We start from the raw sequence: 15,102 nt of genomic DNA, 5'->3' as shown, positions 1-15,102 counted from the left end.
AACCCAGAAAACCGCCAGAGGATTAGCAGAACGGAGTCGCCGGAGCCAAACGCAGACGAGAGGCCCACGGAAGAGGGTAGGAAGGGCGGCGAGGCGGTGCGCGCTCCACGGACTGGCGGGAGGGAGCCGGGGCGGAGGGGCGGCTCGCCGGCCAAGCAGAGCCCCCGAGTCTGGCTTGCAAAAGCGGAGGGGCCTGACGGACTGTGTTCCCACAACAAGCGCGACTTAGCGCCTGGGAGGTCGTAAGTTAACAGCTCTGCTCGGAAAGCGGGAAGGCTGGAGGACAAAGGGAGGGAGAGCTGCTGAGCCCCCTGACAACAGAGCTCAGTTTGGTGGGGAACAAAGGCGCTCGCCAGCGCCATCTCCCCCGCCCATCCCCCAGCCAAAATCCCAAAGAGAACCGGTTCCTGCCAGGGACTTGCTCCCTCCGCGCAAACACCCAACTCTGCACTTCTGCGGAGCCAAACCTCCGGCAGCGGATCTGACTCCTTCCCGCTGCCACAGGGCCCCTCCTGAAGTGGATCACCTAAGGAGAAGCGATCTAAGCCTGCCCCTCCTGCCCCCATGCACCTTGCCTACCCACCCCAGCTAATACGCCAGATCCCCAGCATCACAAGCCTGGCAGGGTGCAAGTAGCCCAGACGAGCCACACCACCCCACAGTGAATCCCACCCCTAGGAGAGGGGAAGAGAAGGCACACACCAGTCTGACTGTGGCCCCAGCGGTGGGCTGGGGGCAGACATCAGGTCTGACTGCGGCCCCGCCCACCAACTCCAGTTATACACCACAGCACAGGGGAAGTGCCCTGCAGGTCTTCACCACGCCAGGGACTATCCAAAATGACCAAGTGGAAGAACTCCCCTCAGAAGAATCTCCAGGAAATAACAACAGCTAATGAGCTGATCAAAAAGGATTTAAATAACATAACAGAAAGTGAATTTAGAATAATAGTCATAAAATTAATCGCTGGGCTTGAAAACAGTATACAGGACAGCAGAGAATCTCTTGCTACAGAGATCAAGGGACTAAGGAACAGTCACGAGAGGCTGAAAAACGCTTTAAACGAAATGCATAACAAAATGGAAACCACCACAGCTCGACTTGAAGAGGCAGAGGAGAGAATAGGTGAACTAGAAGATAAAGTTATGGAAAAAGAGGAAGCTGAGAAAAAGAGAGATAAAAAAATCCAGGAGTATGAGGGGAAAATTAGAGAATTAAGTGATACACTAAAAAGAAATAATATACGCATAATTGGTATCCCAGAGGAGGAAGAGAGAGGGAAAGGTGCTGAAGGGGTACTTGAAGAAATAATAGCTGAGAACTTCCCTGAACTGGGGAAGGAAAAAGGCATTGAAATCCAAGAGGCACAGAGAACTCCCTTCAGACGTAACTTGAATCGATCTTCTGCACAGCATATCATAGTGAAACTGGCAAAATACAAGGATAAAGAGAAAATTCTGAAAGCAGCAAGGGGTAAACGTGCCCTCACATATAAAGGGAGACCTATAAGACTCGTGACTGATCTCTCTTTTGAAACTTGGCAGGCCAGAAAGAATTGGCACGAGATTTTCAGGGTGCTAGACAGAAAAAATATGCAGCCGAGAATCCTTTATCCAGCAAGTCTGTCATTTAGAATAGAAGGAGAGATAAAGGTCTTCCCAAACAAACAAAAACTGAAGGAATTCATCACCACTTATCCAGCCCTACAAGAGATCCTAAGGGGGACCCTGTGAGACAAAGTCCCAGAGACATCACTACAAGCATAAAACATACAGACATCACAATGACTCTAAACCCGTATCTTTCTATAATAACACTGAATGTAAATGGATTAAATGCGCCAACCAAAAGACATAGGGTATCAGAATGGATAAAAAAACAAGACCCATCTATTTGCTGTCTACAAGAGACTCATTTTAGACCTGAGGACACCTTTAGATTGAGAGTGAGGGGATGGAGAACTATTTATCATGCGACTGGAAGCCAAAAGAAAGCTGGAGTAGCCATACTTATATCAGACAAACTAGACTTTAAATTAAAGGCTGTAACAAGAGATGAAGAAGGACATTATATAATAGTTACAGGGTCTATCCATCAGGAAGAGCTAACAATTATAAATGTCTATGCACCGAATACCGGAGCCCCCAAATATATAAAACAATTACTCATAAACATAAGCAACCTTATTGAGAAGAATGTGGTAATTGCAGGGGACTTTAACACCCCACTTACAGAAATGGATAGATCATCTAGACACACGGTCAATAAAGAAACAAGGGCCCTGAATGAGACATTGGATCAGATGGACTTGACAGATATATTTAGAACTCTGCATCCCAAAGCAACAGAATATACTTTCTTCTCGAGTGCACATGGAACATTCTCCAAGATAGATCATATACTGGGTCACAAAACAGCCCTTCATAAGTTTACAAGAATTGAAATTATACCATGCATACTTTCAGACCACAATGCTATGAAGCTTGAAATCAACCACAGAAAAAAGTCTGGAAAACCTCCAAAAGCATGGAGGTTAAAGAACACCCTACTAACGAATGAGTGGGTCAACCAGGCAATTAGAGAAGAAATTAAAAAATATATGGAAACAAATGAAAATGAAAATACAACAATCCAAACGCTTTGGGACGCAGCAAAGGCAGTCCTGAGAGGAAAATACATTGCAATCCAGGCCTATCTCAAGAAACAAGAAAACTCCCAAATACAAAATCTAACAGCACACCTAAAGGAACTAGAAGCAGAACAGCAAAGGCAGCCTAAGCCCAGCAGAAGAAGAGAAATAATAAAGATCAGGGCAGAAATAAACAATATAGAAACTAAAAAAACTGTAGAGCAGATCAACGAAACCAAGAGTTGGTTTTTTGAAAAAATAAACAAAATTGACAAACCTCTAGCCAGGCTTCTCAAAAAGAAAAGGGAGATGACCCAAATAGATAAAATCATGAATGAAAATGGAATTATTACAACCAATCCCTCAGAGATACAAACAATTATCAGGGAATACTATGAAAAATTATATGCCAACAAACTGGACAACCTGGAAGAAATGGACAAATTCCTGAACATCCACACTCTTCCAAAACTCAATCAGGAGGAAATAGAAAGCTTGAACAGACCCATAACCAGCGAAGAAATTGAATCGGTTATCAAAAATCTCCCAACAAATAAGAGTCCAGGACCAGATGGCTTCCCAGGGGAGTTCTGCCAGACGTTTAAAGCAGAGATAATACCTATCCTTCTCAAGCTATTCCAAGAAATAGAAAGGGAAGGAAAACTTCCAGACTCATTCCATGAAGCCAGTATTACTTTGATTCCTAAACCAGACAGAGACCCATTAAAAAAGAGAACTACAGGCCAATATCCCTGATGAATATGGATGCAAAAATTCTCAATAAGGTACTAGCAAATCGAATTCAACGGCATATAAAAAGAATTATTCACCATGATCAAGTGGGATTCATTCCTGGGATGCAGGGCTGGTTCAACATTCACAAATCAATCAACGTGATACATCACATTAACAAAAAAAAAGAGAAGAACCATATGATCCTGTCAATTGATGCAGAAAAGGCCTTCGACAAAATCCAGCAACCTTTCTTAATAAAAACCCTTGAGAAAGTCGGGATAGAAGGAACATACTTAAAGATCATAAAGGCCATTTATGAAAAGCCCACAGCTAACATCATCCTCAACGGGGAAAAAGTGAAAGCTTTTTCCCTGAGATCAGGAACACGACAAGGATGCCCACTCTCACCGCTGCTGTTTAACATAGTGCTGGAGGTTCTAGCATCAGCAATCAGACAACAAAAGGAAATCAAAGGCATCAAAATTGGCAAAGATGAAGTCAAGCTTTCGCTTTTTGCAGATGACATGATACTATACATGGAAAATCCGATAGACTCCACCAAAAGTCTGCTAGAACTGATACAGGAATTCAGCAAAGTTGCAGGATACAAAATCAATGTACAGATATCAGTTGCATTCTTATACACTAACAATGAAGCAACAGAAAGACAAATAAAGAAACTGATCCCATTCACAATTGCACCAAGAAGCATAAAATACCTAGGAATAAATCTAACCAAAGATGTAAAGGATCTGTATGCTGAAAACTATAGAAAGCTTATGAAGGTAATTGAAGAAGATTTAAAGAAATGGAAAGACATTCCCTGCTCATGGATTGGAAAAATAAATATTGTCAAAATGTCAATACTACCCAAAGCTATCTACACCTTCAATGCAATCCCAATCAAAATTGCACCAGCATTCTTCTCGAAACTAGAACAAGCAATCCTAAAATTCATATGGAACCACAAAAGGCCCCGAATAGCCAAAGGAATTTTGAAGAAGAAGACCAAAGCAGGAGGCATCACAATCCCAGACTTTAGCCTCTACTACAAAGCTGTCATCATCAAGACAGCATGGTATTGGCACCAAAACAGACACATAGACCAATGGAATAGAATAGAAACCCCAGAACTAGACCCACAAACGTATGGCCAACTCATCTTTGACAAAGCAGGAAAGAACATCCAATGGAAAAAAGACAGCCTCTTTCACAAATGGTGCTGGGAGAACTGGACAGCAACATGCAGAAGGTTGAAACTAGACCACTTTCTCACACCATTCACAAAAATAAACTCAAAATGGATAAAGGACCTAAATGTGAGACAGGAAACCATCAAAACCTTAGAGGAGAAAGCAGGAAAAGACCTCTCTGACCTCAGCCGTAGCAATCTCTTACTCGACACATCCCCAAAGGCAAGGGAATTAAAAGCAAAAGTGAATTACTGGGACCTTATGAAGATAAAAAGCTTCTGCACAGCCAAGGAAACAACCAACAAAACTAAAAGGCAACCAACGGAATGGGAAAAGATATTCGCAAATGACATATCGGACAAAGGGCTAGTATCCAAAATCTATAAAGAGCTCACCAAACTCCACACCCAAAAAACAAATAACCCAGTGAAGAAATGGGCAGAAAACATGAATAGACACTTCTCTAAAGAAGACATCCGGATGGCCAACAGGCACATGAAAAGATGTTCAGCGTCGCTCCTTATCAGGGAAATACAAATCAAAACCACACTCAGGTATCACCTCACGACAGTCAGAGTGGCCAAAATGAACAAATCAGGAGACCCTAGATGCTGGAGAGGATGTGGAGAAACGGGAACCCTCTTGCACTGTTGGTGGGAATGCAAATTGGTGCAGCCGCTCTGGAAAGCAATGTGGAGGTTCCTCAGAAAATTAAAAATAGACCTACCCTATGACCCAGCAATAGCACTGCTAGGAATTTATCCAAGGGATACAGGAGCACTGATGCATAGGGCCACTTGTACCCCAATGTTCATAGCAGCACTCTCAACAATAGCCAAATTATGGAAAGAGCCTACATGTCCATCAACTGATGAATGGATAAAGAAATTGTGGTTTATATACACAATGGAATATTACGTGGCAATGAGAAAAAATGAAATATGGCCTTTTGTAGCAACGTGGATGGAACTGGAGAGAGTGATGCTAAGTGAAATAAGCCATACAGAGAAAGACAGATACCATATGGTTTCACTCTTATGTGGATCCTGAGAAACTTCACAGGAACCCATGGGGGAGGGGAAGGAAAAAAAAACAAAAAAAGAGGTTAGAATGGGAGAGAGCCAAAGCATAAGAGACTTAAAAACTGAGAACAAACTGAGGGTTGATGGGGGGTGGGAGGGAGGAGAGGGTGGGTGATGGGTATTGAGGAGGGCACCTTTTGGGATGAGCACTGGGTGTTGTATGGAAACCAATTTGTCAATAAATTTCATTAAAAAAAAAAAAAGAAAAAAAAAGGCACTGCAATCTGGGAACAAATAGAAGGCTTATTGCACTGCTATGTGGCTACTGGGTGCTCATTAAATATTAGTTGATGTTTGAAAAGTTAAAAAAAAATCTATAAATTGAGAGTTAACAGGTCCATTCATTTTTGTACAGTATCAGTTGTCTTAATTGATATCTTTAGAAGATCTGGAGAGGATGATAGGACTGTTTCCTCTAATGAGAATTTAGAGTACAGATAGCATGTGTTTTACATTGAAAAATCTTAGTACTTTAACTATTAGGTCTTCAAGTAGCTAAGTCAATAAAACAAAATGAAAAAAATTATAGAAAGTTAAAAAGTTTCCTTCTAGAAAGTTAGAGGGCTTGACTTCTGGCTTGGATAAAAAGTCACAGACTTTCCTTAGGTTTCTTACAACACTAAAATAGTGCCCAGATGAAGTCCAAGGGCATTGAACCACAGAGTGGTTAATTCTTATAAAACACCAGGAGTTGGGAGAAGATGATTAGAGGTTGGCTAGGATCCAGGCCAGTTCAGATCCTTTTCAAATAGGAATGTCATCTTCTAAACAATAATTCTGTGCTAGGCATCAACAGCCTGCATTCTCCTTCGATAACATATGATTAAGTCAAGAACTCAAGTCCCCTATCTTGGTGTAGCTCCTAAAAACACAAAGCACTCTTCTTTGGAAGCTTTTGAGAGTAGGGATTATAAATGCTCTCTGTCTACCAGTAACAGTGGGTTCCTTCTAATAATCTGATAGGACACACCAGTACAGCTCAGCCTCCATGTGTATTTTCTAGGCACTTGAGGCAATAATTGTACTACTTAAATTATTTTAACATTCTTTTTTCTGAGTTAGTCTTCCTAAAATAACTGGACACTTGCTTTAGTGTTTTTCTCTTTTTTAATAATATGCCTTCTTTATCTTTATCTATTTTAAAAACTGGGGTAATTCAGAAGAGTATGAGAAAGGTCTCTAAGGTAACCATTAATGTTTTGGGTTTTCCTTTCCAGTCTTTCTATTCTGTCTAAGCTATCTTAGTTTAAGTTTTAGTTTTGCAAACAAGAAGAAAAATGCTGTAGTTTTGTTTCTGTTTCCAACTTAAACATTTTCACATAATTTAAATATCATTTTTGTTTTAATACAAAGTTGTCACAAATGTCATATTAATAAGTGCATAATGCCCCATCAAATTAGTGTGCCATCATTCTTTAATAATTCCCCTGCCATGAGCTAAGAATGAAAAACTGTTTCAAAAGATAATATCCAGTAATGGCAAAGATTAATAAAAATGGAATAATCTAATATACATTTTGCATGGGAAGTGATTTTTTAGAAACTATCAAGAGTCTTAAAAGTTTTCTCTCCCTTGTTCCCAGGAAACTATTTTAGTGAAGTAAGCTAAAATGAAGAAAAGATTTGTCACATTGCTATTAAACAAGAGTGTTTGTCGATTGCTTTCTAAAAGTCACACTAGCATTACAAGAGTAATGAAAGTAATTTTCTCTATACTGTCCATTATCCTTCCCCCCACCCTAACCATTTGAAAGCGTTAAAGCACATTGGTGGTTTCTCTTATGTTGTAAGGGAAAATTTTTTTACATCAATTATCTCTGAACTGTCAGGATACCAGATGTATACCATCATTATTTGCTACAAGTAATTTCCAAATGGAATCAACTTTTAGGAGATTTTCTTAGAAAATAAAAGGTATTTTTGACAGAATTCACAACACCCCTGAAACAACAGATCCCGGACAACTGATGCTCCTTCAAAGTCTCTATCAAAATTTTATTTTCAGATTCAGAGTAGGGTGATATATGCATTTACAGTCAATCACATTCCTATCCTAATACCAAATAGAAATATATCCTGTCTTACCCAACCCTTCCTACTCTCTTTGTAATGTATGCCTGAAAAGCCTAGTCAGCTTGGATTGGAATAGAACCCTCCTTTCCATAGCCAAAAGACGTATAAACATCATATTATGCTGACGAATATGTTTCACCATTGTAAACTGCAGTCATCATAGAAAGCAGCATAACCTATCGTCAAATGACTATCACAGAGAGAAATGCCAAAGCCTTAACCATAAACACAGCCTTGTTTAATTTTTTTAATGTTTATTTATTTTGAGAGAGTGAGAGAGTGGGGAAGGGGAGAGAGAAAGGAGAGAGAGAATCCCTAGCAGGCTCTTGGCTGTCAGCACAGAGCCTGACACTGGGCTCCATCCCATGAACTGTGAAATAACGACCAGAGAGGAATCCAAGAGTAGGAAGCTTAACCAACTGAGACATTCAGGTGCCTCACACAGCCTTGATTAAAAACATTAACTGGGTGGGGGCGGGGGGAATCTAGGTGGCTCAGCTGGTTGAGCCTCCGACTCTTGATTTCGGCTCAGGTCATCTCACAGGTCATGAGATGGAGCCCCAGCTCATGCTCTGCACTAACAGTGCAGATGGTGCCTTGGATTCTCTATCTCCCTCTCTCATTCCCAGTCTCTCCCTCTCTCTCACTTGAAATAAATAAATAAACATTAAAAAAAAAAACCACACTAACTAGAAACTCGTCTATAGGATCAGTCTTTTTTTTCCCCCTCAGGGTGTTTTTTAGTTAGGTAGAAAACCTTGAGAATGAAAAGGTGTTTTCAAAATTATGTTCTTTGATTTATTTACTGTCAGCTACTAACATCTACTCTTCAAATTTTTTCAAATTAAAGTTATTTGCTCCATGCTCTATGATGCACAACTCAGATGCTTGAACTGATCTCAAATTCCTTTTTTGGAAACTATTGGCCCTAATCGCAAATTCAACAAATGGAAGAGAAAGGACTTTAATATGGACAGAAACAAAAAACAGACTCTCCTGTATGTAGTTTGACTGCTCGTATATCTGAAATCTAAAGAATACAAAACTGAGCGCAATACACTCACACAGATGTCTCAACTCCAAGTGTCACAGAATGTTCAGTTTTGCATTGTCTACTATTCGATTACAGTCCTACATACAAGGGAAGCAGTAGTGGCATTCTGCAATAGCATTGGGGAGAAATGGTCTAAAAGGCCTTGCTATTTATGTGAGTTCTGCAGACAGCAACAGCAGCAGCATCTGAGAACATGTTAACAAATCAGTTAGATTTCAATCAGTTAGAATCAATTAGAATCAATTCAGACCTACTAATTTAGAATCCTTTAGAGGGGTGCCTGGGTGGCTCAGTCAGTTAAGTGTCCAACTTCAGCTCAGGTCATGATCTCATGGCTTGTGGGTTTGAGCCACACGTCTGGCTCTGTGCTGACAGCTCAGCCTGGAGCCTGCTTCAGATTCTGTGTCTCCCTCTCTCTATGCCCCTCCCCTGCTTGTGTTCTGTCTCTCTCTCTCAAAAATAAATAAACATTAAAAGAAATTTTAGAACCCTTCACAAATTTCCCCCATGTGATTTGTCTGTATACTAAAATTTGGAGGCACTCCACTAGACAGGTGGATTTTTTCCACATTGAACTTTAGGATCATCTGGAGAACAGTATTTAAAAGATGTTTGATTCCCACTCCTTAGACAATTCACATAATTTGGAGAGGGCAATAGCATGTTGTTCAAAAAGAGCAGGTACTTATGTGGCTCAGGCTCTTAAGCATCCGACTTTGGCTCAGGTCATGATTTCCTCATTCCTGGGTTCAAGCCCCGCATCTGGTTCTCTGCTGTCAGCATAGGGCCCGCTGTGCAACCTCCAACTCCCTGTCTCTCTTCCATTCCCCCATTAGCAATCTCTCTAAACACTGAATAAACTAAAAATAAATAAAAGGGCAGGTGATATAAAGTCAGAAAATGCAGACTGGAATAGTGGATCACTCACTGTGTTTTTATATACATTTTACCTCTGTGAATTTCACTCTCAGAGAATTATAGTGATGATAAAATGGGTAATATGTGTGAATATATTAGTAAATTATAAAACCCTGAACTAATAATATTGTTAATGACTTCCATGAAATAAAATCAAATACAAAGTTATTTTTAACAGATTAAGCATAAGCTTTCCAAAATGATGATATTCAAAGTGGAGTCTGTGGGTCCAAAGAACAGGAAATAATAGATGTTTGTTCAGATGCAAATAGTTCTTCCCTGCCTCAGAACTGTGTATCACTACCTCAGGAAATGGAATACAAGAGCCTATATTTTTAATAAGCTATCAATGTAATTATTACACGTCTTCAATCCCTTCCTATATGTACCAGAAGAGAAATTCAAAACGCTAAATTCAGAGCTCTTAGCACCACTCCAGCTAGTGTGGACACACTTGGTGCCCCTCCCCCAGTGATCTCTCACTGCACATGGTAATAGGCACTGACGCATTATGCTCACATGCAGTTTTCTCTTCTGGATTACTCCAGGTATAGAAAAATAAAATGGACAGGACGAACTGGACAGAGATTGAGTTCATTCTGCAGGGACTTTCTGAGTACCCCAAAGTGGAAAAACTCCTTTTCGTCATGTGCTTGATGATGTACCTGGTGATCCTGCTGGGGAACAGCCCCTTGATCATACTAATTCTCCTGGATTCCCGCCTCTACACGCCCATGTACTTCTTCCTTGGTAATCTTTCCCTCCTAGACATTTGTTACACATCCTCCTTTACCCCCTCAGTGTTGATTCACTTCCTATCACAGAAAAAAAACATCTCCTTCACTAGGTGTGTTGTTCAGATGTCTGTCTCCTACACTATGGGGTCCACCGAGTGCGTGCTTCTAGCAGTGATGGCATATGACCGTTACGTGGCCATCTGTAACCCTCTGAGATACCCCATCATCATGAGCAAGGCACTTTGTATTCAGATGGCAGCCCTCTCCTGGGGACTAGGCTTTCTCAATTCATTGACAGAGACTATACTTGCAATACGGTTGCCCTTTTGTGGAAAAAATGTCATTAACCAATTTGTTTGTGAAATATTGGCCTTTGTCAAGCTGGCTTGCGCAGATATTTCCTTGAATGAGATTGCTATAATGTTGGGCAATGTAATATTTTTGTTTTCTCCATTATTGTTAATTTGTATCTCCTACATTTTCATCCTTTCTACTGTACTAAGAATCAATTCAGCAGAAGGAAGAAAAAAGGCCTTTTCTACCTGTTCAGCCCACTTAACAGTAGTGACTGTGTTTTATGGGACAATCCTCTTCATGTATATGAAGCCAAAGTCCAAAGACTCTGCTGTTGACAAACTGATTGCTCTGTTCTATGGAGTAGTCACTCCCATGCTCAATCCTATCATCTATAGCCTGAGGAATACAGAGGTGCTTGGAGCTATGAGAAAATTGATGAGGAGACACTGGTTCTGGAGAAAAGGATGAAAAACTTATACCTTTGAGTTCATGCACAAAATAAGCTCATAGATTTGAGACAAAAGCTTTTCATATAAAGAGAACAATAAAGATTGTATGTCAAATTACAGAATTTAGGAGTTGGAAGAAATGTGAAGACAATAACTTCACCTTTTATGAAAATGACTGTTATAAAAATGTAGACACTACTGGTATAAGAAGTGAGCAAACCTTAAGAAATAAGAAAAAATGAAATTAAGCTTTTCCAAGAAAATCCAGTACAGATCTTCTTCAACTGATAGGGTTATATCCTGATAAACCCATTGAAAGTTGAAAATATCATTAAGTCAAAAATGTCTTCAATACACCTAATTCACTGAACATCAGAGTTTAGCCTAGCCTACATTGAACATGCTCAGAACACTTACATTAGCCTATAATTGGTCAAAACCATCTCATACAAAGAATGTTGCAATAAAGTATTGAATATTTCATATAACTTATTTGAGTACTGTACTGAAACTTAAAAACAGAATGGTTGTATGGGTATGGGATGGTTGTGAGTGAATCAGCTGTTTACTCTCATGATCATGTGGCTCAGACTAGAAGTTGGGGCCACTGCCACTGCTTAGCGCAACAAGAAATTATCATACCACATGTTACTAGCCCAGGAAAAGACCACATTTCAAATTTTAAAGTATGGTTTCTACTGAATGCATATCATTTTCATATCATCATGAAGACAAAATATCCTAAGTCAAACCATTTTAACGTATGACCATCTGTATGTAGGTCTACTGAACAAGTAAAACACATATTTTTCAGTTCCCTTTCGAGAGAACTACTTGAGTTTTTCTGCTTGTTTGTCTGTTTGTTTATTACTGGTTTTTGTTTTACCCAAGGATTTGACCTGACTCCAACCTAATTTTTCAGGTACATATTTCCCCTTCTTCTTCCCTTCCTCATGTTTCTCCCATGTTTGCACATGCTGTGCTACATTCACTATTACTTCTCCAATTACATCATGTTCTTTACACCTAAAGACAATTGCATATGCCACTTCATCCCCATCATCACATTTCTCTTTCGATGGTAACAGCCTAGCAATCGCATTAAACACAATTCAAGTGTGAGATCTTCTACAAATCCTTTGAAACTCTACTGGGTTAGTTATTCCCTCCTCTATGCTGCCTTGAACTTTATCTCTGTTATGGCTATTTTCCTTTTATACTATAATCATTTGTTCATTTCTGAAATCTACCCAATGGCAGAACTCAATGTTCTCTGTATGAAGTCTAATGTAAAATGAATTTATTTTAGGCAGTAGGCAGTAATTAACTATTGAATAAACATTTTTAAAGAATAGTAAAATATAATCTAAGTGCAATATAATATGGGGAAATATGAGAACTTGAATTTATGTATTATTTCACTGACTAAAGAACATATCCAAAAGCTTTGGGTAAAATATCAGCTAATTTTAAATGCAGACTGATATATTTGATTGATAAATATACTGAAGAGGTCATTTGGGCTGGGTAAGGCAAAAATCATATCAGTGTCTAATTATTCTGTAATAAGCAATTGCTGGGAAAAATATATCAATTGGATAAATCCTTAGGAATACTGATAATTTTACTCTTTCAGAAGCAATAGTCTCATTTTAAATATTTCCTTTCAAAAAAATCCCCTTGAAATTGCTAGTAAGTAGTAACTGTTTTATTTTTTATGTGATATCATAACATGTATTTATACGTAATACAGATGAGCTGCCTGGTACAGTGCCACAACCTGAGCTGGATAGGGGAGAGCGGCTCTGCTCAAGAGCCACCCAGCAAAGGTTTCAACAACCCAACAGAGTTCAGAAGGGAATCCCTGCTTGTTTTGTTCAGCAGGATGTTTGGACCTGATGGAATAAGTAAAATGTCAACATGAAAGGGAGGCCCAGTGCAGGTTGTCAGAACCCAGTAGAATCAAGAGGACACCACACAGGGAATGATTCAGCTCAGACAATCAGAGAAAGGGTGAAAGAGAGAGAAAGAGATAGCTTGAGGTATTTTATGCTTATATCCCTAAAAACTACCAGAATGTCAGTTCTAGGTGTATAACACATTCATAGATATTGCTCAATACATTTGAAATCATAGGTAAATTGAAACTAACTGGATCTAGAGTCTAGTCCAAAAAATATATCAAAAAAATGACTCTCAAAGTGATAAGGCTATCATCATAGCTAATTGTCAGGTGGTCTTTGGGAATTAGCAAATATGAATTTTTAAATAATTATTATAAATATATTAAATTATTCCCAGAGCACCTGGGTGGCTTGAGCACCAGGCTTCAGTTCAGGTCATGATCTCACGGTTCATGGATACCAGTCCCCTGTCAGGCTCTGTGCTGACAGCTCAGAGCCTGGAGCCTGCTTCAGATTCCATGTCTCCCTCTCTATCTGCCCTTCTCCCACTCACACACTCTGTTTCTCTCTTTCTCTCAAAAATAAATATTAAAAATTTTTAAATAAATTATTCCCATTTCATAAACAAGGAAATTAGATTCGGATATTCAAGAAATTGCCTAAGATCAGGGAGCCTGGGTAATTCTTTGATTTAAAGGTCCAGCTCTTAATTTTGGCTCAGGACATGATCTCACGGTTTATGGGATCAAGTCCCACACTGTGTGTGTGTGTGTACTGGGGGAGGGGGAGGTGATCGAGGCAAAGCCTGTTTGGGATTCTCTCTTTCCCTGTCTCTCTGCCCTCCCCTGCTTGAGGGCATGTGCACACATTCTCCCTCTCTCAAAATAAATGAATAAACATTAAAAAAAAAAAAGAAATCTCCTAAAATCACTAAGATTATACAGAAACAAAAAAATGTAAATTTTTAAAATTTAAATTCTAGTTAACTAACATATAGTATAGTATTGGTTTCAGGAGTAGAATTTAGTGATTCTACTAATTATATATAACACCTAGTGCTCATTCCAACAAGAGTCCTCCTTAATACCCATCACCCATTGAGTCCATCCCCCATCCACCTCCCTTCCAGCAACCCTCAGTTTCTTCTATGTATTTCAGAGTCTCTTATGGTTTGTCCCTCTCTCTGTTTTATCTCATTTTTTTTCTTCTCTTCCCCTATGTTCATCTGTTTTGTTTCTTAAATTCCACATATAGGTGAAATCATATGATATTTATGTTTCTCAGTCTGACTTATTTTGCTTAGCATAACATACTTTAGTTCCAAACACATTGTTGCAAAAGGCAAGATTTCATACTTTCTGATCACCGAGTAGTATTCCATTGTGTGTGTGTGTGTGTATGTGTGTGTGTGTGTGTGTGTGTGTACACCATTCTCTTCTTTATCCATTCATCAGTCAGTGGACATTTGGGATTATCCATAATTTGGCTATTGTTGATAGTGTTGGTAAAAACATTGGGATGCATGTGTTCATCAAATCAGCATTTTGTATCCTTTGGAAAACTTACTCTAGATCCCAAGTGTACTATACTTTCATTTTTACCACAGCTGTGATCAATAACAGGAAAATATAGCCAACTATTTTATAGGCAATTGTCCTAAATTTCTCACTAGACAACATCATCCACACCAAGGGCTCAATTTCCATCTCTGTGCAAAAGATTTCCCAACATATGTATAGCTTTAGACCTGATTTCTTGCCCAGATTTCACAAATCTGTCTTCATCTGTAAGTCTAACCATCAATGCACAGCCAACCAGTCAAGTGACTTACATCCCTAACTTTGTGAAGTCATCATCCTTAGGCATCTCCTCTCATCCAATCAATGGCTGCATTAGAGTTCTTTACTTACACCAATGGACCAATCATCTTTGATGACTGTTCATTCATATCTGAGAAATCAAATCCAGCCCTACAGCCCTGTAATCCCATATTCATCCTATCTTCTTCACCGACTGCTTTCAGGATCCAAG

At 39.4% G+C, this 15,102-nt stretch overlaps 1 protein-coding gene across 1 annotated transcript; it reads left to right on the top strand.

The window, feature by feature from the left end:
- Positions 1 to 10,232: 10,232 nt before the first annotated feature.
- On the top strand, positions 10,233 to 11,186 carry LOC125150050 (olfactory receptor 13C3-like). Its single transcript, XM_047829365.1, has one exon. The coding sequence runs from the start codon at positions 10,248 to 10,250 to the stop codon at positions 11,184 to 11,186; it is 939 nt and encodes a 312-aa protein (XP_047685321.1). The 5' UTR covers positions 10,233 to 10,247.
- Positions 11,187 to 15,102: the final 3,916 nt, after the last annotated feature.

Source organism: Prionailurus viverrinus, chromosome D4 (genome assembly GCF_022837055.1).
Source record: "Prionailurus viverrinus isolate Anna chromosome D4, UM_Priviv_1.0, whole genome shotgun sequence".
NCBI lineage: Eukaryota > Metazoa > Chordata > Mammalia > Carnivora > Felidae > Prionailurus > Prionailurus viverrinus.
The sequence above is the reverse complement of the archived record's forward strand: the minus strand, read 5'-3'. Positions and strand labels throughout refer to the sequence as shown.